The sequence below is a fragment of the Coloeus monedula genome (assembly GCF_965178545.1).
Source record: "Coloeus monedula genome assembly, chromosome: 30".
Lineage (NCBI taxonomy): Eukaryota > Metazoa > Chordata > Aves > Passeriformes > Corvidae > Coloeus > Coloeus monedula.
The window spans coordinates 1,426,767-1,452,792 of NC_138810.1; the positions used below are offsets into that span (position 1 = coordinate 1,426,767).

Consider the following 26,026-nt stretch of genomic DNA (forward strand, 5'->3'; position numbering starts at 1 on the left):
CCAGGCTGAGCCCTTTCCCAGTTTCCTCAGGAGTTCTCCAGCCCCTTCCCTGCTGCTCCAGCCCTTCCCCAGCTCTGGAGCTGCCCCCAGCCCCTCAGGGCCTCTCTGGCTGTGGGGCCCCCGGCTGATCCCAGCATTGCAGGTGCAGCTCCCGCGCTTCCCTGCAGAGAGGAGCCGCTGTCCGTGCTCCTGCTGCCTCTTCCCTGGGGGCCCGAGGGCCGTGGGGATGTGCTGTCCCCACAAGGTCACGCCACAGCCGAGCCTTTACCTCTTTCCTCCCGGATTCAGAGCGTTTCTGTGTTCATGGTCAGAGCCTTCCACACCGTGGTCTTGGACATCTCATCCGAAATGTTGATGTCAGAAGGATCAGCCCTACAAGGAAAATTCCACCTTCCTTGGATGCACCCACCTGACCCCACAGACCAGGGCCAAAAGAAATTGGAGAGAAATTTCGGGGAAACCCTGCAGGAACTCCCTTTTTGGTGTTAAATTATTCCAATACAACCTGGAACCAAAGAACCTCTTTGGAGTTCATTTAGTTCTAATTAATTACAGGGCAAATGGGCCCAAAGAAAGCCCAGAAAGGCAGCAGAGGGAGCAGCCCTGGGTGGGGAATTTCACCTCTCCAGACCCATGAGGATGGGTCTGACCCCACCAAGAGCATCGGCAGCGGCCAGAGGAACAGGAGGGCCTGGAACAGCGGAGCTCAGCTGGTGAGGGTGGTTTGGGTGGATGAGGAATTTTGGGAATCAAGCCCCGGAGCTGCAGACCCACAGCTGGTGTTTCCCCCTGTGACCTCTCAGGTGGGAGCAGGAGGGTCTCCAGATCCCAGAAAGCCACTGGTGATGTAGTTTTGGGATAAAACGGGACTCATGCAGCCCCTGCGTGGGGTCAGAGCTCTGCCATCACCTCCAGTAAATTGGGATTTTCCCACTAAGATGACTGGGAACAACAAATCTGCAAGAGGAGAAACCTGAGCCGGACGCTTCCCATGACCCTGCTGGGGGTGCTGGCCTGGGGGGCTTTACCTGTCACTGCTGGGTTTTGGGGTGTCCACCCTGCTGGTCTTGCCCAGCTTCAGCTGGACGGAATTCGCAGCAGCCGCTTCCATCATTTTCTGGGACTCCTGAAAAGGGACGAGTCAAGTTCTCCCTCCTTGATCCAAGAGGGGATAAATGAAATTCCTTTAAATGAAATTCCTTTAAAAACCCGGCACGCTGCCCTCTCCTCTGACCCGCAGCACCGTTAGCAGCAGGTCAAGACCTTCCCCTGCAGGTGTTTGGGGTTACCGACACTGCTGGGAGCAAACCTCGCAGAAAAATAATTATTTTTATTATAAGTCTCATTAAAAAATGATAACGATGCCTCTGTTTAGGTGTGAAACTCTGAGAATTTAGGGGGAAAAAAGGTGGGATCCAGGCTATTGGATCTGTTGGGTTCAGTTCTGAGGTTCCCCCAACAGCTGTTACCCAGAGAAGCCGAGGAGTCCCCATCCCTTCCCCCATCCCTGGCAGTGCCCAAGGCCAGGCTGGACAGGGCTGGGAGCAGCCTGGGACAGTGGGAGAGTCCCTGCCAGGGCAGGGGTGGCACTGGGGGGGCTTTGAGGTCCCGTCCCACCCAACCCATTCCATGATCCCATGATTTAAGGATGAGCTGCGGCAGCAATAGGGAACCTCAGAGCCCAGAGGTTCCCAGCTCCTGGCGTTACCTCCTCTTCTTTGGCTTCATTTTTGGCATCGTCCAACTTCTTCTTCTTGCTTTCTGGCATGAGGTCATCCAGGAAGCTGAGCTCCCGCTTGGAGAAGCAGAAATCCATCACTTTCCGGACAAAAACGAGAGCCAAAACCTGCAGGAGGAAAGGGAAGATGGGTGAGGCCAGAGATGGTGCTGCCCATCCCTCCAGGGCTGCGAGCACTGGGAGCACCAGGGACACCAGGAACACTGGGAGCACCGGGGACACTGGGAATACCGGGAATACCGGGAATACCATCTCTCACCATCATGGGGAAGATGATGGCGGCGCGGGAAGCTTTGATGGCCCAGAGCAGGACGAGGCAGAGCAGCTGGATGAGCGTGAAGAGGTGCACCTTGCGCAGGGGCACGTGGCGCAGGTAGATGAAATCCGGCTGGTGCTTGGCCGGCATCCAGAACAGCTTCAGGCGGTCGAAGAACTGCAGGGAAAAGGAGACGGCGTCACCTGGGCGCTGCCAAAGCCCCTGGAGCTGCTGGGGTGGGGAGGTTTCGGGGGCAAGGAGAAATCCAGGATCCCGTCCTGCTCCTCCGGGAGCAGCGCCTCTTTTCCCTCCACTCCATCCAGAGACCAGCTGGCTTTGCCCACCAAATTCCAGCTCTTCCAGGTTTTTCTCTGGTCGGCATCTCTGGGCCCAGGGAATGCCCCAGCGAGGATTCGCACCTGTGGAATTTCCTTCCCTTCCCACTGAATTCCCCCAATTTCCCATCACCAAACACCAACGTGCCCTAAAGCCTCAAACAGAGAGCGCTGAACTGGTTCTCCCAGTGCTGAACTGGGTCCTCCCAGTGCTGAACTGGGCTCTGCCAGTGCTGAACTGGGCTCTGCCAGTGATGAACTAGGCTCTGCCAGTGCTGAACTGGTTTCTCCCAGTGCTGAACTGGTTCCTCCCAGCGCTGAACTGGGTCCTCCCAGCGCTGAACTGGTTCCTCCCAGCGCTAAACTGGTTCTCCCAGTGCTGAACTGGGCTCTCCCAGTGCTGATCTGGTTCCTCCCAGTGCTGAACTGGTTCCTCCCAGTGCTGAACTGGTTCCTCCCAGTGCTGAACTGGCTCTCCCAGCGCTGAACTGGTTCCTCCCAGTGCTGATCTGGTTCCTCCCAGTGCTGAACTGGGTTCTCCCAGTGCTGATCTGGCCCTCCCAGTGCTGAACTGGTTTCTCCCAGTGCTGAACTGGTTCCTCCCAGCCCTACAAACCTCCTGAGCCCCCACCCACGGGTCCGTGACACAAAACATTTGCATTTCCAGCTTTCAGAGACATTTTTCCCATCCCAAGGCCTTCAGGAGGAGGAAATTCCCCGGAGCAGCCGTACCTGGATTCCTCGGAGCGACGAGACCCCCATGTACAGGAAGACCCCGTAAAGCACCGGCATCGGGATAAACTGCGGGAAAAGCAATAAATTCCTGGCTCCCCTTTCACCTGCAGCATTGCCCCTCTCTGTCAGCACTCCTTCCTCAGGCACTGCCTGAAGATTCCCGGCTTTCCCACGCTGGATTTTATCCAGCACAGATTTTGGGCTCGGTGTGAGGCTGATCTTTGGAGTAACATTCCACCAGAATAATCCTCTTTTCCAGAGAGCTTGGAGACAATGAGAGGATTTCACCCATGAGGAGCACCTTTCATCTACCAACCACCTGAGACCTCCTGGGGGGGGAACAAATGATCCCGACAAACTCTTGTGGGAAGGCAGGGAAGTGACATCTCCTTGGAGCCTGGAGCTGGGATTGTGGCTCCCCTTAGCCTGGAGTTGGGATTGTGGCTCCCTGGAACCTGGAGCTGGGATTGTTTGGTGGGAAGAACAGGCAGGGAAGCCCGTGGGGGGAACTCTGAGGGTTCAGCTCCTGGGAATGGCTCTGACGAGGCTCTTGGGGGAGTGAATTGCAGCCAATAAACTCTTGCCTGTCTGAAATTGCTAAATTCTACCCCAAAACAGGGCTGGGTGTGCTGGGTTTGTGTGGCCATGTCTGGGGAGCAGGGGCTCACAGGGGTGGCCTCCGTGAGAAGCTGCTGGGAGTTTCTTCCACGTCTGGCACAGCCAATTCCAGCTGGCTCCAGGATGGACCCGCTGCTGAGCGGGGCTGGAGCAGCCCCTTCCTGAAGGACTGAGGCCTGGAAGAGTGATCCACGCTGGAGCAGTTTGTGGAGAGCTGGGAGGGACCGACGGTGCAGCAGGGGAGGGAGGGAGGGAGGAAGGAAGGAATTCGGAAGGAATTCGGAAGGAAGGAATTCGGAAGGAATTCGGAATTCGGAAGGAAGGGAGGGAGGGAGGGAGGGAGGGAGGGAAGGAATTTTTAAGGTCTGGTTTTACTTCTCATTTTCCTGCTGTGATTTTGTCAGTAATAAATTCAATTAATATCCCTAATTCCAGCCTGTTTTCCCATGATCATGATTGGTGAGGGATCTGTCCCTGTCCTTGTCTCAAGCCATGAACCTTTGTTCTATTTTCTCTCCAATCCCGCTGGGAAGGGCAGGGATGGACCAGCTTTGGTGGGATCCAGCCAGGATCCCCCCCACTACAGAGGGTCTGGGGGACACCTGGGAATTCAAGGATTTGTCTTGTTTGCTTGGCTTGAGCAGCCCAAACTGGGTCTGAAGGGCTGGGAAGCCACCGTGGCTGGTTCCCATCCTGGCGTTGGGATCACCTCCCTGGGGGAGAAGCCTAATCTTGCATCCCCTCCCAAACTCCGGCGGCCACCAGGTGCCTCCCATCCCGCGCTTACCTTGAGCACGGAGGTGAAGAAGACGGAGCAGCCCATGAGCACGAAGATCATCAGGCCGGTGACTCTCTGCTCCCGGATCCCCAAGAACTTGGGCTGCTCCCCCGGCGCAGAGCAGTCGGACTCCACTTTGAGGCTGTTCACGTGGGTGATGGACAGCACGGTGGCGGCCACGAACCAGGGCAGCCCCATCACCGAGCACACCCCGAGCATCACAGCCACCATGAACAGGTCCAGGTGGTACCCACAGCCTTTCTGGGGAGCAAAAGGGGAGTGGGAGCATCCCTCAGGGAGCAGGACAACACCACAGGACTCAGACCCTGCTCAAGCACAAGTCAACTTCTGGAAAACTTAAATAAGGTTTGAAATAAGAACTGAAATCAAACGTGGATTTCACGTCTTGCATGAAAATCTGACGGGATCAGACAAAATGGGTCTGGAGGGTTTGTACCATTTCTGCTTCTCAGAAATCATTTAAAAACTGATTATTTTTTCATTCATAAAGAAATTCCCAGCACTTGCAGGTAGGAGGTGGCTCTGAGAGATCCCTGGAGCTGCCACTGACTTTTGAAAACAAAAACACCTTCTCCCTCACTCCAAGATTCATCTGCTGCTCCCAAAAGCTGTCATCCCGTCCCCGCGTCCAGGAGAGCTCCTGCCACACAGCCTGGTGTTATCCCAAACCTTCCCAAAGCAGGTGGCGATGGGCTGAACCCCTGCAGCCCCTCACCTTGAGCCTGTGCTCCTTCCTGTTGACGATGACGGCCGTGATCTGCTGGTCCATGAAGATGAGGATGGTGCAGAGCAGGGCCGGGATGAGCGCGGCCAACACCGTCCACCACGGGTTGGGCCCGATGGGGTTGATGAGCCACCCACGGTCGTCCCTGGTGGGCTGCAACACACGGCGGGATCAGCCCCCAGCCCAAACCCTTCCCTGGCCTCCATTCCCCTCCAGCCCTGTGTCCAGGCATTTCCTAGCCCTGGCTTCGTGTCACCCTCTCCCGGGGGCCTCTACTGTGCCAGAGTCCTCTCTCCCAGTGCTCTCTCTCCCCTGGTTTTGGAGCTGTCTTCCCAAAGACAGGAAGGAATCGATGCACTTGGATGTGGCAGAGGAGATGCTCACACCACCAGCACCTCCTCCAGCCCAGCCCTGTCCTGCCGGAGATGGTTCTCCTGGTCAGTGTCTGGTTTTGGGGCTGTCTCCTGATTTCCAGGGGGGGTCGATGCCCTTGGATGTCTAAGAGGAGATGGTTTCACCACCAGCACCTCCTCCAACCCCGCCCTGACCTGCCCTGACATCACCTGGTGGCACCTGAGGTGCCAAAAGCCTTCTCCACCAACCCCCCCCGATACCTTGAACATGTGGGGGACGTGGAGCTTGGGGGACGGGATCCCGATCCCGAGGTCGATGAGCACCATGATGACGATGGTGAGGAACACAGCAAAGTCACTCACTGTGGATCGGACCTGGGGCGAGAAACCGGGGCTGAGAGGGGGCCAGGACACAAGATGGGAAATCTGGGGACACCCCCGACGTTTGGACTGGTTAATTCCTAAAATCCCACCACTCCGAGGAAACGCAGCCAACTCCCTTGGGCGGATATTGCTGCGTGTTGGAGATCTGGGGATCTGCTGGGGGACAGTAGAAGGAGTTTAATTAGGGGGAAAGTTCAAATTTTAATTCAAACAGTAACAAAAATACTAAAAATGAGGAAAGGCACCACACTGCTGGGTAAAAGGGGAATAAGGCACTGAGGCACCACTTGTTCCTGTTTTTCCATGGCAACTCCTCATTTGAATGCCACTCCAGCAAATGATGCTCAGAAGGTGAAAAGAAAAGAAATAACTTTGGAAGAGCTGATTTCCCACTGCCTGAGCCAACAAGCATCGCTCTGGAACAGGTCGTGAGGCGGGCGGGGAATGCTGCAACCTCTCTGCACTCATGGAAATGAGGGAGGGACATCCAAGGTCAGGACTTCCCAGCCTGGCCGAGTGCTGGCGAATCCTTCAGCGCTCCAGGGATGGCATTTTGGGAAAGGAGCGGGGAGCCTGTCACGGCCACCACCTTCCACCTACTCTGGTTGGGAAGTAACGGCTGGTTTTAAACTTCTTCAACAAACTCGACAGGGCAAAGGTGGAGAAGAAGAGGATGCAGCACCAGAAGAGGACGTTGGGCGCGTAGGGGCCGTTGCGTCCACAGGCAGGTCCTTGGAACTCCCCATGCAAAGAGCGACATTCCTGGAGAAACAGAGCATCAGGACACGGAGGAAAACCAGGATAATGGGGGGGGTTTGAGGGTCTTGGTGCAAGATCTGTGATCCTGCAGCTGCCACAGAAGTTATGAATGTAAATATATTATCGATATACCAATGTATTGTAAATATATCAGTATATTATAAATAGGTAAATATATTTAATGGGCAGCAGCGGCTGAACAAGTGACACGTGGAGCTGGAATTACACGGAGAGGAGCAGAGGTGGGATGTGGTGGGACATCCTCTGCTCCACCGTGGCTGAGGAAAACACCAGGGGGAAGGAAAAGCTGGAAATTGGTGGATAAAGACGGAGCAGGGAAGGAGGGCTGGGACAACCATGGGAGGAAAAAAGAGACAAATCCTCCCTTTGCAGTCGGGGCTCACAGGACAAGGCCAAAAGGGGCTGAAGAGCTCCCAAAGAGCTCCTGTCCCTCACCTGGGCTCTGCTTCCAGGGACAGTCCTGTGGGGCTGCTCAGACATGCAAATTTATGCGAGACCCCACAGACAGCAGGGCCTGGAGTCCTTAGGAACCAATTAAGGGAGCCAATCACGGCCTTCAGGCAGCAACTGCAGTCCTCCAAAGCTCCAAGAATCAAAGCACTGCCTTAACCTCGATCCCGGTCCCACAGCCCGGCTTGGGGACAAAGTGAGGTGGGCAAGGTGGGATGGGCAAGGTGGGCTGGACCAGGTGGGCTGGACCAGGTGAGCTGGGCAACGTGGGCTGGGTCACGTGAGCTGGACAACGTGGGCTAGGACAGGTGGGCTGGGCAAGGTGGGCTGGGCAAGGTGGGCTCTCCTTCGCAGGACCAAGCAGGTTAAAAGTACCCATGAGATTTCAGCAGGGACTTCTCAGAGCACTTTGAAGCCCAAAGTCACCTGAAGATGGTGCCTTTGGCACCTGTGAACGGCCCTGGCCTCCCCTGGCCTCCAAGAGGAACCGGTGGCCCGGGGCACTTACGGTTACTGTGAGGTTTCCCCAGGCGATTCCTGACACGTTGATCCCGTTGCTCCGCCAGAAGCGCAGGGTTTCGTTGCTGGGATGAGCCGGGGGCTCACACTTACAGCTGGAGGAGGGAAGGCGGGACAGGGCTGAGGGAACAGTGCCGGGACAGCCCCTGGGGCACCTGCAGAGGGATGAGGAGGAGAACACCCACTAATAGATGGTGAGGAGGTCGAGCTTGCTGTGCATGTGCACGGGGAAGGTCTCCCGCAGGTGGCTCAGCTTCTCCAGGGCCTCGTAGATGAAGATGATGCAGATGAGGGAGGCGAAGGCCTCCTCGGTGAAGCGGGTGATGTAGCACACCAGGCAGCTGGCGTCCGTGGCCACCAGCACCACGCAGAAGAACGCAGTCCAGAGCCCGATGCAGGTCCGCAGGGACAGATAGGAGAGCGTGTATTCCCTGGAAAAGCACAAAACTCCTGGGGAAAGGCCAGCACAGGCCTCGGAGCCAAGCTGTTCTCCAGGGAAAATCAGGAGCAATTTGGGAGCGTGTGGCGGCTGCAGGTGGTAACTGAGGTTTCCACATCCTTGAGGTTGCAGGGTGTGGGTGGAGAAGCCAAGTGTTTAATTAGCATTAATTAAGGTTGTCATAATGCCTTGAAGGCTGATTGAAGTTGTGGAAGGTTCTCCCACATCCCCCAGAGCCCCGACACCAAAACCAGCTGGGTTTGCCCCGGTCACCCACCGGCAACTTGGGGCTTAATGAGAAGTTTAATTGCAGTGTCACACCAACGTCACCAAGATGGAAGGACGGTCATGGAAAAGAGACGTTTCCCAGGAGAAACTTCTACTTGTTCAAAAATTCCCCAAAACTCAAACTATTCCAATTGAAAACTATTTGGATATTTGGGCGAAATCTATTTCCTCCTCCAGCAAAAATCAGGTTTAAAAGTTTTGTACTCAGTGGAAAACAAAGCCTCCCTCATTCCCAAACCACAGTGATTTGTCTCACCTTCCCTGGGCATCCATCCAGAGCCTCTGGTTCCTCCTCCTCCCACTGCTTCATTTTAACCCTAAAACCCAAAATGACCCCAAGCCAAAACCCCAAACGACCCCCAAGCCCGAGGGCTCTCACCCTTCCTGTGCTACAGCAGCAGCATGAGACCTTTGTGACCCAGCAAACAACTTAAATCTGACAACTGCCACCGAGAAAATGAGAAGAAAAACATCTTCTCCCCACCCCAAAAAAGAAAAACATCTTTTCCCCAAAAAAATAGAAGACAAACTTCTCACTTGCAGAATTTGTAGAGAATCTTCTCAAAGACCAGGACGGGCCCGGTGCTGCCGAGGATGGTGAGGGGTTGGCCAGCAAAGAGGGAATAAACCACGCCCGTCATGGATGCTCCCAGCAGGGACTCCATGGCACTCTGACAGGGAAGAGAGGGAGCAGAGAGTAAAGAAATCATTAGGGATAAAAACCCCCCCAAAAAACCCAAAGGAAATTCACAGCAGCAAAGAGATTTCAAAGATGATGGAGTGGGTTGGGTTGGAAGGGACCAGCGGGTTGGGCTGGCAGGGAATGGTTTGGGTTCCAAACACCCGCCATGGGCAGGGACACTCCCCAGCAGCCCAGGGGGGTCCGTTTGGGGCGTTTCCCCCTCCCGGGGCTCCTGGCAGAGGGAGGAGCTCACGATGTGGCCGTGGGTCGCCTCCCCCAGCAGTCCCCCGAAGGTGATGACGGGGGACATGCAGGCACAGTAGAGGAACAGGAAGGACGCCAGGCACTGCAGGCTCAGACCGTCCCGGAAGTCACTCCAGAACCACGGGGCCTTGCGCTTCACATCCAGGACCAGCCCTCCAAAGAGCCTGGAGGGAGGAAAAGCCAGGCTGGGAGAGCATGTTTGGTGTCCTTTGTGCAGAAACCTGCAGGGGTTTCCAGACCTGCCGCCACCCCAAAGCCAGAAAACCTGAGGGTGCCCATGCTGGGGCTGGGCCCCCCTGCCCAGGTGTCCCCCCTGCCCAGGTGTCCCCCCTGCCCAAATCTCCCTCCTGCCCAGGTGTCCCCCTGCCCAGCCCAGGGGACCAAGGTGGCAACGTGGAGCCGCTTCACTGAACCAGGTGACCCCAAAAGCTGCTGGAAGGGGAGGTGCCTGCTCAGATTTTGGAGGCAAAACAGAAGGCGGCCCCAAACCAGGAGAGCTCCCACCTCCCAGTCCGCTCCAGTTCAGGACCGCTGTGTTTCTCCGGCTTGCTGTGGGAAGAACTCTCATCCAGAGCTCCCGGCATCTTCCTCTTTTCCTGTGAACACGGAATTCAGCTCAAAACAGGTCTTTTTCTGGTATATTATCAACCACCGGCTTGTTTTGCTCCTGGCCTGGGTGTGGAATTCCAAGTTTAGCAGAATTTGCGTTGTTGTGCTGCCCGTCCCCCTTGCAGCACTCACCTGGGAGGGGACGTTTTTGGGGGGCTCGATTCGGATGGATGGGTCCCACTCTCCCGGCGGCAGCACCGTCACCTGATCCAGGAACTCGTCGATGCCGGCCACGAGGTCAGCCCGGTCCTTGGCTTTGTAGGCAACGTCATGGAAAACCTGCCCAGAGGAGACCTCCAGGTGGTGAGAGCAGAGCCCACCCTGGGTGAGAGCAGAGCCCAGAGTGGGTGAGAGCAGAGCCCAGACTGGGTGAGAGCAGAGCTCAGAGTGGGTGAGAGCAGAGCTCAGAGTGGGTGAGAGCAGAGCTCAGAGTGGGTGAGAGCAGAGCCCAGCCCGGGTGAGAGCAGAGCCCAGACTGGGTGAGAGCAGAGCCCATACTGGGTGAGAGCAGAGCCCAGAGTGGGTGAGAGCAGAGCCCAGCCCAGGTGAGAGCAGAGCCCAGACTGGGTGAGGGCACAGCCCAGCCCAGGTGAGAGCAGAGCCCACCCCGGGTGCCCTCACCAGGGCAGCTCCCCTCTGGCTACAGCAGGATCGTCTTCCCCAAATCTCCTGGCAGCCAGAAATATTCCCCCAACAGGAAAAATCTGGGCTTTGTGGTGCTTGTAATCATCTCCTCCATGAGGCCACCGTCCCTCATGGCCTTGAGGAGAAGTTCTACCACCCTGGCAGTGCCACCACTGGGATGGTGCCAGCCCTGGATGTGGGAAGGATGAGGTGCAGGATGAACCCCGGGTGGGATTTCAGCCCTGCCCCTCGTGGCCACACTGGAGGCTTTGGCTTAAAGGGAAGGAGTTCTTCTGGCCCGGGCAACGCCACCACTGGGGACAATGTCCTGGGTACCCCGTAGGGAAGGATGGGGTGTAGGATGCACCCAGAGGGGGTTTCAGTCCCCAGGATTTGGGTTGATGTAAATCTGCCTGGTTTGGGGTGCAAATGAAGGGCTGGGACAGCAAATCCTCTTCCTCACTGCTCCAGGGACAGGGAATGGTGAAGAACCCCAAAAGTGACCCCGAGATCCCTCTTATCTCGTCACACCTCGTCTGTCATGGTGGTGGCCATGGACCTGCCGATCTCGTGGTACTGATGGGCTTTTCCTCCTGGCCCCAGCAGAACAAACAGGAACCTGGGCAAGGAAAACCAAACTGAGAGAGGGAAACGCGGCTTCATTCCAAGAGCACCCAGGGAAATCCCTGGGACCGCAAGGGTGAACATGCTGGTTCCCCGCCTCCTCCGTGGGCTGAATTGTTCACCAAAACCAATCACAAATCTCATTTTGGGGCCAATTCCACTAAAATTGGTCTGTACGTTTCAAAGATCCAGCAGGGAAGGGAGGAAGGTGAGGAGCGGCATGGGAGAAACATGCAGCTCCCGCTTGTTCCCTTGGGCCCCGAATCGTGGGGCAATTTGAGGCGGGTTTGGGGTTTTTTCAAATAAAAACTTTGTGCTTGTCCTTCAGACCTTGTTGGGATGGGAACTTCCGTCATTCCCGACAGGAGCACAGCGGGGGTCAGGCGGACAAAGGCCACGAGGGGCTGCTGGAGGAAATCCAGCTCTCCCACCAGCACGTTGGACGCTTCGGCTCCGCTGGGAATTTTCTTCATGAAGTGCAGCTCCGCCTGGGCAGGACCAGCGATTCTCAGGGAATTCCCCAAAAATGAAGCCCTCAGGGTCCCCCTGGAGGTGTGGGAGAGGGGCAGGGGTCTCACCTTGCTCAGGTCCATGGCGCTGGTCTCAGGGGTCACCCCGTTTTTAGCTTCTGCGGTGGTGGGAGAAGGGTGAGGGGTGAGGGTTTGGGCTGGGAGGGAAGAGAAAGACACTGAGAAAGGGGGGAAAGGAGGAGCTGGGGTGTTTCTCTTTTGCCAGAACAAGTCTAATGGGGACAAAGTCACCCAGAAACCCCTGCCTGGTGCCAAAGCCTGGAGAAACCCTCAGCTGGTGTTAGATCCTGGGAGAAACCTTCACCTCATGCTAAAGACAGGCAGAAGACCTCACCTGGTGCTAAAGCCCTGGGAGAAAACTTCACCCGAAGCAAATTCCTGGAGAAAACTTTACCTGGGGCCAAATCTGACAGAAACCTTCACCTGGTGACAATCGCCTCCAGAAACCCTCACCTGGTGCTAAAATCTGTCAGGAACCCTCGCCTGGTGCCAAATCCCAGGAGAAACCTTCACCTCATGGTTAAACATGGCAGAAACATCACCTGGCCCCAAACCCCGCAGGACCTCACCTGGCTCCAAACCCCACAGGACCTCACCTGGTCCCAAACCCCGCAGGACCTCACCTGGCTCCAAACCCTGCAGGACCTCACCTGGCTCCAAACCCTGCAGGACCTCACCTGGTCCCAAACCCTGCAGGACCTCACCTGGCCCCAAACCCTGGCAGGACCTCACCTGGTCCCAAACCCTGCAGGACCTCACCTGGTCCCAAACCCCACAGGACCTCACCTGGCTCCAAATCCTGGCAGGACCTCACCTGGCCCCAAACCCCACAGGACCTCACCTGGTCCCAAACCCCGCAGGACCTCACCTGGTCCCAAACCCCACAGGACCTCACCTGGTCCCAAACCCCGCAGGACCTCACCTGGCTTCTCGAGCAGGTGCAGGTCCTGTTTCTTGCTGACGTCGGCGAAGGAGCGCACGATGGGCAGGAGGTTGTTCCTTTTCCTCTCGTTCTGGTGGTGGTGCTTCTTCAGCAGCACCTCCCGAACCTTGGCCCGCGTGCGCTCGTCGAACTCCGGGGACGGCTCCTGCTGGGCCAGGATCAGGTCTGGGTGGGACAGGGACACAAGGTCAGAGCACAAACGGGCCCTGCCAGAGCCACTCTGCCTTTAAAGCCCTGAGCTCCGGGGTGTGGAGGGCAAATGAAATCAGTGTAATGGGGGTAAATGGCTTGGAATGAATCGTTATTGAACGAAGGTCAGCTCTCAGGGAGAGCCGAAGAGCCAGGCCCGGAAACACTCAAAAATGTGCAGAACATTCCCCTTTTACCTCAGAACATTCCCCTTTTACTGCAGAACATTCCCCTTTTACTGCAGAATGTTCTCTTTCTGCTGCAGAACTTCCTCCAGTCGCTCTCTAACCCCAAAAATCGCTTTCCAATGGACCCCACGTTGCCAGCAAGAGCTGCACACCCAAACCCCACTCAAATCCCAGAAACCCCATGGGGACAGCTGGAAACGCCCATCCCTGGGCAGGATTTCCCCCGTACCCGCGATGTCCTCGATGCTGGTGGCGCGCACGTCCAGCAGCACCGTCCCGTTGATGATGCAGCTGCGCAGCTCAAAGAGGCTGTGCAGGGACAGCGTGGCCACGTAGGGTTTGCTCCAGCGCTCGCCCCCATCCTCCACATCCTCCTCAAACTTCAGCCACCTGCGGATTTGGGGTGGGATCAGACGGAGAAGAATGGCTCCAGCCCCTCAGATAAAACCAAGGGGCGGCAGGAGGACGTTCCTGCAGCTGGGAAGGTTCCACATCCCAGAGAACAGGGACTCCTCTGGCACCACAGCCGGCAGCAGGGGTCATGCAATCATGGAACAGCCTCAGCTGGAAGGGACCCACAAGGATCACAGAGTGCAACTCCTGGCCCTGTGCAGGACACCCCAACAATCCCACTGAGGGCGTTGTCCCTGACCTCTGGAATCATGGAATATCCAGAGATGAAAGGGACCTACGAGGATCACGGAATCATGAAAACTCTGGAATTGGAAGGGACACACAAGGACCATCAAGTCCAACTTCTGGCCCAGGATAACCCCCAAAATCCCAACTAATCCCCAAATCCCAATGTCCAAGCATTCCCTGACCTCTAGAACCACGGAACCTCCTGAGTGGGAAGGGACCCACAAGGATCATCGAGTCCAATCCCTGGCCCTGCCCAGACACCCCAAAATCCCACCCTGCTCCAGAGAGCTTTGTCCAAACACCCCTGGAGCTCCGGCAGCCTTGGGGCCGTGACCATTCCCTGGGGAGCTGTTCCAGTGGGGGAAGAACCTTTTCCCAGTATCCAACCTACCCCACTCCTGACACCGCTTCCTGCCCTTCCCAGATCCCAGGGATTTACCTGGCCGTCTCCTTCCACTCGGCATCTTCTCCCTCCTTCACGCAGATCTCATCCAGCTCCGTGAACAAGTCATGGGGGACGTGCTGCTCGTCCTCCTCCGTGCCCAGGATGAACTGGACCCGCTGGGATGGGGTGTCTGGGGACAGGAGGAGATTCCCCATCCCATTACTGAGCCTGGATCCATCCCGCCACGCCCACATGCTGGTGGCATCACACTGGGACCAGTGCAGCCATAAATGCAGGGCTGGCCCCTGTCCCACAGCTCTCTGTGGGCTCTCACAGAGCCCCCGTCCCCCCCTCCATGAGGATGAGCTGCTTTCCTTCCCCACACCTCCGGTTTCAAACCACGATCCCTAAATCCAGTATGGATTTAACTCCAAAACTGGAGAAAACTTTGGGAAAAGGGGAGTCTTGCTAAAAAAACCAGTTTTCTTTGGTAAAACAGCCACGCCAAGCATCCACAGGGACCGGGCTGGGAAGGCCAGTGGTGGCCACCCCGGCAGGACTCACAGTGGTATCCCTGCTCCGTGGGGACCGCGTCCTTCTCCCGCTCCCGTTTCCGGTGTTTCTGGCTGTGGGCGCGGTGGTGCCGGTGGCTCTGGCGCACCAGCGGCATCCGCACGCCCACGTACAGGGTCCGGTGGCCTGGGAAAACAGGGAGGTCGGGAATGAGCGGTGGCTCAGTCGCTGCAGCCATCCCAGGAGGTAACCACGGAATCGTGGAAGCTCCTCAGTGGGAAGGGACCCACAAGGGTCATCGAGGCCCTGCACAGGACACCCCAAAAATCCCACACCACCTTCCCTTAATGTAAATTCCAGTGGATCCCTGACTTTCCCAGACTTGTTCTTTTTTTTCCGAGCCTGTTTTACTCAAGCTTCACACCAAGGGACAGTTTGGGGTCACCTAAATGTGCCCTGAAAGCACCAAAACCCTTCTCAAATTCCAGCTTGGGCTGGACAACACCACCAACACCACCACCACCCCTCTGATTTGCTCATTAAGGGGGAGATAATGCAATAATTATAGTTTTGAAATCTTTTTATGGCACAAGGTGACAAGGAAAGATCAAAGGAGTCCCGTGATGATGAACTCCAGGAGGAAAACAGGGAATCTGCACCACACCAAACAGTTCTCCCGCCCTGCCCAAGCCAGGAGCAGCTGCTGTGGGAAAAGCAGATGGGAATTACCCAACCCCATGGCCACGACTCACACCGGGGCCTCCACGAGGGCTTTAAGAGCCACCACATTAAAAAACAGATCAATAATTTGTTGTTTAATCAAGAACCACGACAGGTTTGGCTGCTCCTGATGTGACACCGAGCAAGGGACATTGCAGGGACTTTTTGCCAGGGCCCGGTGGCCCCTCCAGCAGGATCCCAGCAGGATCTCACCTTCCAGCTCCTCCTTCTCATAGTGGATGTTGACCACATTGCTTGTCCTGCCCTGGTCAATCACGGCCTCCTCGTCGTGTCTCTAACGAGGAGAAGAAGGGAAACTTTGGCCATGGGCGTGCAGAGCTCCCTCCACCCTCCCTGTCCATCCACCATTCCCTGAGGAACGCGGCTTCTCCTCCAGGCACCGCCCAAAAAACAAGCACTTGTGGGAGGTTCTTTTCCCATTCCCAAATAAACCCGTCCATGTTTACGCGCTGGGAGTCCGGAAGGGTTACTACAGGGGGAGAGGGATTTCAGACCCAAATTCGGGCATTTCAGACCTAAAAATATCCAACCGCCTGCTTTGGTTTTGTGGTTCCTTTCTTGAAAAAGAAAAGCTACACCAGGATTTCCAAGCTGGGGGAAAAGAGCCACTTTTGGTCTCAGGGTGGTTCCTGCAGGACTCCCTGGGTGGCTCTTGGCCACAGGACGTGGCCACCAATGACCTCCAGAAGCCCTCAAGGTCCTGCAGAGGTGACTCTTCAGCCCAGTGAGGCTCGGGCTCCCCTCAGTGCGAGTTTTCCATGGAAAACAGCATTTTCCATCTTTTAATTGAGATTTCTGAGCCACCTGGGCTCGTGGGAAGTATCCCTGTCCATGGCAGAGGGCTGGAGCGGGAAGGTCCGATGGTTTCCCAACCCAAACCATCCCATGATTCTTTTATGCCTCAAATACTAAAGGAAAGACGCCACCACTGCTCACCTTGCCCTTCCTTGTGCCCCTGGACAATCCAAGAAAACCAAAATCCCATCATCCATGCAAAGAAAAACCCCTGCAATGCCCAGCCACCCCTGTTTTCTACCAGCTTCCCAACCATTCCTCATCCGAAGGCTCAGAGGGAAGGTTTGGGATGATTGAGTGGATGAGGTTCATCCTCGCGTCGATGCCGTCGCGGCAACCGAAAATGATTCGAACAACAAAAATCACACCCAGATTTCGATTCCTGAAACCGAAGGTGGGAAAGGAGCAAAATCCTGAGGGAACTGGGGGAGCTGGTGGGGCCGCTGGATGGAATTCCAGCAGCAGGAGCTCCCCTGTGCCCCGGGAACCAGCTCAGAGCAACCACAGCTGGGATTTGTAAGGAAACTTTCCAATGCTGCCCTTGTATTGATCACGATGCCCCAACCACGAGGTTATTGGAAAACGGAGAATAAAGAATGGATTATGATTTCCACTGGGAAAACTAACAGGGAGTCTGCTCTTAAGCCCCCAAATTCCTGCTTTAAGCAATGGGTGGAAAACCTTCGGGTCCCAGTCACGGGGGAGTTTGATGAGGAAGAGGAACAAACATTCCCGTCGGGAATGACCAGCTGGTCCCTGAGGAACGATTCCAGAGTTGACTGTTGCTCCCTCCCCGCCCGCTCCCGGACTTGCCCGCGTTGCCCAGGAGCCAGATTTTCCTGCACCAGTGGCTTTTCCGTCCTCGCTCCGGTGACATCCATCACCGCCCTCGTGCCCTTCCTGGCACCCTGCTCCCTCCGGAGCTGCCAGAAGGGACTAAACTCCAACCTTGGAAAAGGCACGGGGTGAAAGGGCTCAATGAATCGCAATGAAAAAGGGGAATTTTGGTAAAATGGTGAATTTGAGCCACACCCACGGCAGTGGGAATAAAGGGAGGGATTTGGGAGTGGCACATTCAAACCTCCTGTGGCTGACACAGGCAGTCTCCTTCTCTCCCGAAAAACATTTTGCCAACCCTCCCCTCCCGCACTCCAGGGAAACTCCAGCAGGATTTGGGGGAGTTTTCCCTCTGTCGGGGGGATGTGCAGCCCCTGGCAGAGCCCCGGCCGTGCTCGCTGGGATTCTCCCAGAAAGGGTCACTTTGTCACTGCCGTCACCTCGTGGGTCCCTTCCCGCTCAGGACATTCCATTCCCATCCATCCTCACGTCAGTCCCAGGTTTTGGGTGAGCCTCCAGATGGATCAGAGGGTTGGATTCCCCCAGGAGAAGGTGGCACCTGGTGCCCCTCAGCTCCAGAGATAAAAAGGGATGGAATCGGAATCCGTGGTGCCAAGCCGGGGGTTATTTAGAGCCACGCTCCCCAAAACTCTGCCCACTTGGAGAACACAGCAGACGGGAAGAACCCAGCTCTGTTTTACAGAAAACTCTGCGGAACGGGGTGTAAACACCACATCCTGCCAGGGGAAGGACAATCAGCCTCTGGGTGGATTTTAAACCCAAATTCCCGAAGAACAAGTGAGGTACAAACTATCAGGAAAAGAGACATCATGGGCAGGGCTGATTTCCATCCAGACTTCCTGCAGAAAGGGAATTCCAGGAAGGTCTCTCTTTGGCACGAGCCCCATCCCCTGGGGGATCCTCGTCAGCCGGAGCCAGTCCTGCCGCAGGACGGAGACTCCGGACAAGCCCCATTTTTCCTCTCCTCGCTCTCCAGCTCTGCCTGGCTTCCTGAGCTGAGCTAATCCGGCATCTCCATCCTCCAGACTCGTTTGCTTTAATGAGCTCCCTCCCCGGCGCCGCCGGACTCAAAGGTCACCTGCCCGGAAAGGTGACCCGGGTGTAAAATGACCCGGCCGGGGAAGGCGACACCGAGGGCTGAGCAGGGAAAATCCCGCCGGGATCCAAGCTCAGAGCCCCACTGCTGGGTTATTAATCAGGATTGGAGCTCCAGGAGCTTTAGGACGGGCAGGTGGGCACCTGTGGGTCCATGGGTGCTCCGACATCCCATCACCCTTCCCTGGATGCAGCAGCGTCCCCAAAACCACACAGAGGTGCCACCAAAGGAAACTCCAAAGCCCCCAAGCCTCAGTCAGGCCACTCCAATGGCCCGGGAGGGGTTGATCCCCAGAGGAAATTCGGGGGGACTTCAGGACTTTATGGCCGTGGGCCCGTGGGTTGGGGATGGGATGGAGCAGGAAGGAGGGGTGGCTCCAAACCACGAGTTATCCCAGGATACCTGGATGGGTACCAGCCTTCCCTCTCCATCCTCCTCACTGCCAAGCGCCTGGGAACCACCAGATCAGCCAAACTGGGCTGGAAAGGGGATGCCGAGCTTGGCATCGCTCACTCTGGAGTTTCAGAGCAGCCAGAGTTGTTTCAATTTGCTGTTTTCTAAGAAAAAACTCAATTTGGCCGCCTGGAAGTTGTTTTTTGGGGAGACAGAAAGGAATTGTTGCTACTAGGAATGAAATCAGGAGTGGCTGGAGCAAAGCAGGAAAGCCCATTTCAATCCCCCTCCACGTCACGAGCTCAGTGCTTCCCGTCCCCCTCTCCAAATCCATATTTTGTTGGGATTCTGTGTCCCCCAGAGGGATTTTTGGGAGTTCTGCCTCAGTTTCCCTGACTCCCTGCAACTCCTCAGGTCAGGAAAGAAAAACTCCTGCTCTGAGGAGGTTTGGGGTAATTGAGGATGAGGAAAAGCTCCAAGCAGAGGCTCAGGACCAGCTTTGAGCTCTCTTGGTCCCCAGCCCAGGACACACCAGGAGCGGCCACCAGCAGCGCGGGGAGGATTGATGTCACTCACCTCACCCGAGGTGTAATTAATAATTAATTAATAACTGACCCACCGTTCTTATGGGATGAGGGCAACAGGGGGTACCTGGGGGCTGCTGAGGTGGCAGAGCAGGGACACCCCCCCTCACCCCCTCCATCCCCATCCCTGGGGTCCCTCGTACCGCGTCACCCCCAGGGGCCCCCCGGCTCCTGGGCCAGGAGCTGAGCTGGGATCGGGACTGGACACAGCTGGAAATGGGGGAGGGGACAGGTCTCGGGACCCCCAAAATGGGGCTGGGGAGGGCCACGCTGGTCTCAGCCGAGCATCACCAGGACACGACCCTCACCGGTGCTGAGGGGACAGAAACTCCTTTCCTGCTGTAATTTCCGGGCAGATTAATTTATTCCCAACCTCTCATTAATTCGCCGCCTGTCGTGGTCACCCAGAGCGGCTCCTCCGGCCGGTCCCGTGGGTGCGGGGGGGGCAAGGGACAAGGAGACGCCAAAAGGGGGGGGAACAACCCAGCGGCCCCCTGCCCCCCCCCGGCACCGGGCACGGACTGGGGGCACAACACCGGAGCCCCCCGGACCTCGGGGCTGCGGCTGGGTGACACCGACTGGGTGACACCGACTGGGTGGCACCGACTGGGTGGCGTGGGGCTCGGCGGGGACAGTGGCCTTTGTCCCCTCTCCAAAGGGCCGATGGGGGGGGCAGGAGGGAGGGGAGGCACATCCAGATGCGGAGAAGGAGCCGGGCGGGGGCCCAGTGGGGACCCCCCCAACAGAGAGCACGCAGGTGCCCTTCCCCCCTCTTCCCCTCCCTCCTGCGCCCACCTTGAGCCCCTCTCGCCCCCTCTCTGCACCCCCCGCCTTGCCCCCCCTTCCAGAGGCCGGACTCCCCCTTCCACACCCCCGGCACCCCAATTCACGGACCCCTCTCCCCTCCCCCCTCGCCGATGCCCTTCACCCCCCTCCGCACGCCCCTTGGGGCCCCCCCTTGCAGATTCCTCCCCTCCCCGCCCCCCCCGCTCCCCTTCACCCGCCCCGGTCGGAAATGCCGCAGTGAAGCAGCCACGGAGCATCCTCCGGCCGCACCGGGGGGACCGGGCATCCCCCCCGCCGCCCCCCACCTGGTAACTGAGGATCCCATCGGGCTCGTTGCTGCCGGCGGGCATGGCTGGGCCGGGGCCCGGGCACCCCCCCGGGGTGGGGGCCAGGGGGGGCCGCCGCCGGCTGCAGCCCCGGTGCCGCTCACACCGGCTCCAGCATCGCCCGGCGCCGGGGCCAAACCCCGCCCAGGGCCGGCGGGAGGAGGAGGAGGAGGAGGAGGAGGGCGGGGGGAGGAGGCAGGGCCGGCGGGTGGGGGGCGATGCCCGGCGGGTTTCCTGCGGGTTTCGCTTCGGCAGAGCCCCCGGCCCCGATTCCCTCCAGCATCGCACTGACGCCCCCTCCCCCCCCCCGCCTTCGAAATCGCCCCCGGGCTCACCCCGCTAGCCCCCAGCCCCGCCCCCTCCTTCCCTGCAGCACCTGCCCTCAGCTGACCCCCCGCATCCCCCTGCCCCCATCCCCACCCGGATTCCCCCCAGCTTCAGCCCCATCCCCTCCAGCAGTTCAGAGCCCCCCCCTCAGAATTACCCCCTCCCAGGGGCGCTGCAGCAGCACCCCCAGCGTCCTCCTGACCCCCCCAGGATCACCCCAATTCCCCCCTCACCCCAACCCCCGCCAGCATTTCAGAGCCCCCTCTCCAGATCCATCGCCCACCCTCGGTCCCCCCCAGCATCCTCCTGCTCCCCCCCAGCATCGCCCCGACTCTGCTTCAGCACCGGCCCTTGAGCCCCTCGAGCATCAGCCCCAAATCCCCTCAGACCCCCCCAGCCCCCTCCCAGCTTCCTTCAGCAGCACCCGCGATTCCCCTCCACCATCCCTCCCCAGCATCACCCTGATCCTGCCCAGCATCACCTCCGACATCATCCTGACCCCCCCAGACCCATCCTGACCCCCCCCGGTCACTCTCATCCCCTCGAGAATCCCCACCCCAAACCCCATAACCTCCCCCTCACCCCCCATGTCCCCTCCTGGCCTCCTCCACCATCCCCCACCCCTCTTTTCCCCCCACCTGAGGCCAAACCTGGCCCTTTGTTCCCCAAAAAGCCCCTTGTCCCAGCAGGAAAGGCTCAGAAATTTGGGAGGGTTGAGCTGTCACCTAAAACTCTTCCAAAAACAACACTTGGAAGTCACTGAGTTGCTCGGAAATGCACATTTTTTTATCCCATTTTCCAGTCTCTGCCTCCTCGAGCTCGTGTCCAAACACAACGGGATCACGGAACATTTCCCTTCCTTTAATGAGGGATGAAAATCGAGGGTCAGTTATTAATTAACAGAGTCATGAATGACTTCCCATCCTCGCTGGTGGCACAGATGGGCTCCTGCTGCAGATGGGGGGAGAGATGATCCCCCTCTCCCTCATTTCCTATGGCAGCTCCCAGGAGGTTTGGGACAGCCACAGCAGAGAGTTTTTCCTTAAGAGAAGTGCTGTTCCTGGGCAGGAAATTTCCCTTTTTCCTCACTCTCCCATTAGAGGGATGAAATCCCGCCCTGCCCCACCCTCATTTCTTTTGTCTCCTCTGAAAATGTGGCCCCAGAGGAGTTGGGTGCTGGAATCTGGGGGTGTTTCGGGATTAGTGCCCAGAGCTCGGTGTCAGGACACGCCCGGCACCTGGGCAGCCCCTTCCCCCTCCCACGGCCCAGACCCCGAATTTAGAAACCCTCAAAAATGAACATTTCCCACCCAAAATGCCATTTCCAGCTGCGTTTTTGCTGCCGTGGTTTCCCCAGGAGCGCTGTGGCCGGTTCCATCCCCGCTTGGAGCTGGACACCCTCATCCCCGAGTTCTCCTGGCCCAGCTTTCACCCAATCCTGATTTTCCAACTTCTCCTTACGGGAATCTGCCCTCACCCAGCTCCTGCCTTTCCCAAAACGACTCCCACCCACCTGGAGCCCAACCTGGCCCCAACAACCACACCCCACCCACGGCCCCACCAGCACCCTGCAATTAAGGTTATTTCGGAGGCAGAGGCACATTCCTGCCCTGGAGAGGGCTGCATCCAAAAAGGAAGCTCCGTGTCCCTGGGGACCAGCTGGGAGGGGGGGATTAATCACCCCCACAGCTAAAAATGTCCTCGAGAGAGGCCAGGTGTGTGGAGCTTCCATCATTGTCCCTCCCGGCTCACTAGGGATGGAGGATCAGCCCAAAATTCCCTCATGGCTCACTCCAAACGCTCCCAGTGGGATTTTCCACAGGATTTTGGGCACTGCGGAGCCGCACCAGCCCCGTGCTGGCGGCTTTGACTCCTGAGGAAAACCATCCACGCTCCTGCTTGGGGAATTCAACTCCCCGGCCACGCTCTCCAGGCGAGGGGAGCCTGGCTGGATTCTCCTTCCGGCCATTCCGGGTGCCTGTGGCGATTTGGTAGCAATCCATGGGAATGAACTGATGGGTTCTTTGCTCCGGCTTTGGGATCTGCGGCTTCCAGGGACTCGCCTGGGAAACGAGGGTTTCTGCCCTAAGAAGAGCATAAAACCCCATCAAATAATCCCGGTTAATCTGAGGAGCCACAGGAGGAAACTTGGAGCAGGAGGTGGTGGTGGGAAAGTTCACTGGGATGTGGAGAAAACCTTGAGAAAATCCCGAGAAAACCCAGGAAAAACCCATTTTCAGGGAAATAAAGGCCTCGGTTCTACCCAGGGCTGGAAGCAGCTCCAGTATCCCCATGGATGGAGAATCCAAGGTCAAAGCTGCAGGTGCAGAGAAAGGAGTTGTGGGATTTGTCTTGGAAAGTGGCTCCGGGGACCCTGGGGACACGCAGAGCTCTGTCACGAGTAAATCCATTAAAGTGGCTCCGTTTTGGGGAAGAAACTTCACTCCTGACTGCTCTGTGCTGCCAAAGAGGAGATGTTGGAGCTGGAGATCCCAATTATTCCTGATGCCTCCCGAATTAGAGGAGATCCTGGCTCTCCGTTTCAACACAAGTTTCCTCAAACAGGAGATGCCAAATCCACTTTGGGAGAAACGTGCAAAATAGAAAGGCCTGAGATGGGATTTTTCCCAAAGAAAAGAGGGATTTGGAGCTGGTCCATGCTTTGTGCCTCAATTCCGCACTTCTGCAGTGAATTCCTTTGGGAAACATATGGATACCACTGATGGAAGTGCCATAAAACACCCAAATTACTGTTAATTAATTAGAATAATCCTTAGTGACCCCAAAAACCTTGAGATTCTCCCACTCAACCCTCCAAACTCCCAGAAAAAGCCAATGTGCCTTTCCAGACATCCCTAACTATTTATGGAAGACTCCTTTCCACTCAGTCAAAGGCAAATTTTGAGGAATTCCCTCTTCCCGGGAGCTGCAGCTCCCCCTCACACCTCCAGAGCCCGGGATGGGATCGGCTTCGATATCCACAGAGATCAGTAACCCAAAACACACCCGAGGTGATCCAAATTCCACATGGAGGACGAGGAAGGTGGAAAGTGCTCCCAGCCCAAACCAGCAGCAGGATCCCAGGATCCTCATCAGCCACAGAGCCCCAGGGCTGGAAGAGCCCTCCGAGGCCACCGAGTCCAGCTTGGGAATATCCAGAGCCCGTCCCGTGGGTCAAGGTACAAATCCATGGATTTCCCATAGGGAAGACAAGTCCTACTCCAGGTGGGCCAAAATGTGGCTCAAATACTCCACGTGTCCCGCTGCATCCGGGGGGAAGATCTCCTGGCGCAGGTCACAGGCCAGGCCCGAGCGTTCCCTCCTCCAGCGCCCAGCCCGGAGTCCAGGACGTCTGCAAGGAAAAGCGGGATTTGGGACAGAGAGACCCCCAGGAGCAGCCTGGGGCAGCCCCCAGAACCCGACCTTTTTGTGCCCAACAGGGCTGGGCTGGAGCCTGGGGGAGCTCGAGCCGCCCCTCGCTCCACCCTCCATCAATTCCACGGGACAATCCCATGCCCACGTGGCTCCCCAGCCTCCCCAGCGCTTCCAACGAGCCAAACCAGGAGGAAAATTGGCTTTGAGCAGCAAACTGGAGCCCATTTGTCACTTGTCCCTGTGCCGTTGTCCTTTGGGTGCTGATAGGGCCCCTTGGGGCCTCCCCAGACAGACACGGCCCCACTTCCCCCTTCTCCTTAAAAAACTCCCTCCCAAATATGGCCCAAAAGCAGGAGTTAACCCCGGGAATACCCAGCCCCTGAAGCCATGGAAGAATTGTTAAGGGCTTCATTTAGGAAAAGGAATGAAAGAAAATGGGTTTGGCATCCCAGGGACCCGGGTCTGCGGTGAAGGTTCACCAGGAGGACTGAGGGGCCAGAGCTCAAGAGGTCTTTAAAAGTCCTTTCAGAAGGACAGGAATCATTTGGAATGGTTTGGAAATGTGTTTTGGGGTGGAGAGATCCGGGAGAAGGAAGGAAATACTTCAGAGCTGTTTAACTGGAAGACCCAAAGGAGACAGAGAGCTTTTCCCCCAGCTGACTCCTCCAGGGGATCCTCAAAGCCTCCGCCAGGATCACGGGAGGGACGTCCTGGCTGGGACCCCGGGGGATTTCTGTACCCAATTCCCCTGGGAACCAGAAAATTGGGTGCCCAGAGACTTTTTAGGGCAATAACCCCACTCTGCCACACTTCCCGTGGGGCCGGGACTGATGGAGAGGAGGATGAAGAGTCCCTGATGCCGCAGCTCCCTCCAGCCTCCCGAATTACCTTCACAGGCCCTCGGATCTCCACCGGAGCCTCCACAGGGAGAGCCCCGTCCCTGGGAGCATCTTCCCTCTCAAGCACTTCTGGGGCTTCGTAGAGGTCCAGAAGATTTAGGAAGGAGCCCTCAGCCCCTGGATTTAGTGTCTCCAACCCCCGTGGGCTGCAGGGAGCTCTCCCTCCTTCCCGGGGGACAGGGAGGATCCAGGTCCTCATCCAGGTGGGCACATCCCCCTTCTCCCCCTCGGTGCTGCCAAAAGCTGCGGCGCCTCCGGTTCCAACGCCGTTCCCAGGGCTCAGGGGGAGCCTGCTGGCGGCCTGGGGCTGTTCCATGGGATGAGCAGAGCCCTCCAGGTTGGATGCGGAGGATGTCGGAGCCCCTGGGTGGTTTTGGTGGCTCTCAGGTGACCTCTGCCCTTCCCCCGTCACCGCGTCCTCCGTGCACTGGATGGGCAGCGACACCGGGATGTCTTCGGGACAGAGCGAGGCAGAGGGGTCACTCCTGGCAATCTGAAGGGTTTGTTTTCCCTTTCCACTGCCCCATTTTCCTGCTGGGCTTGGGGAACCCCCGGGCTGGCAGAGCTCCCCTGTCTCCTCTGGAGCCTGGGCCAGCAGAGAAAGGACACTGAGGACAACCAGGGAGGGCTGGAGGAGCATCAGCTCCCTCAGGAGACCGGGACATCCCTGGGCCCCCAAACTCCAGGCTCATCCCAGGAAAGGCTTTGGTTTAGGTCCTGGAAGGACACAGGTGGAAAGGAGGGAGCCCCAGGGCAGGGAGGCTGCATTTTCCCAGCACAGCTTTGTCCAAACCGAACCCTCCTGGCCACAAAATTCCCATTTTAGGGTTGGGAAAATGGTGCCAGACCCCATGAGAGTGATGTGAGTGTTTGGGGGGGACAGGAGAGTATGGGAAGGAGGAATCCTTGGAAAACCAGGGGGTTCTGGGTGTTTTCTGGGCTGCGGATCCTCCCCCAGCCCCAGCTCCCCCCACCACCAGTGATGGTCCCAGGACCAGGAGTGTCCCTGAGCAGCGAGAGCCAAAAGCCACGATGGGCTCAGGGCTCGTTCCTGCTCAAAGCCCCTTCACCCCACCGCCCTTCCCGCGGGAGCTTCCTGCAGGCACCGGGATAGAGGTGGGAACGGCCCTGCCAGGGTAAAGGTGGGAACGGCCCTGCCAGGGTAAAAAGGTGGGAACGGCCCTGCCAGCCCAAATGCGCGCTCTGGGGACACTGCAGGCCCCACTCACCCAGGA

The 26,026-nt window shown here is 57.5% G+C and overlaps 1 protein-coding gene across 1 annotated transcript; it reads right to left on the reverse strand.

The window, feature by feature from the left end:
- Positions 1-284: 284 nt before the first annotated feature.
- Positions 285-20,214, reverse strand: SLC4A8 (solute carrier family 4 member 8; the record flags this gene model as incomplete). The annotated part of the gene is made up of 24 exons (XM_082299147.1): positions 285-372; positions 1,029-1,126; positions 1,709-1,846; positions 1,998-2,171; positions 3,062-3,130; positions 4,470-4,721; positions 5,197-5,358; positions 5,820-5,933; positions 6,543-6,704; positions 7,681-7,786; positions 7,877-8,122; positions 8,956-9,089; positions 9,354-9,528; positions 9,869-9,960; positions 10,106-10,252; positions 11,129-11,216; positions 11,552-11,709; positions 11,800-11,888; positions 12,674-12,859; positions 13,301-13,461; positions 14,153-14,288; positions 14,663-14,797; positions 15,545-15,626; positions 20,170-20,214. 24 exons carry the CDS (start codon positions 20,212-20,214, stop codon positions 285-287), a joined length of 3,237 nt encoding a protein of 1,078 aa, XP_082155273.1.
- Between the last annotated feature and the right edge of the window lie 5,812 nt (positions 20,215-26,026).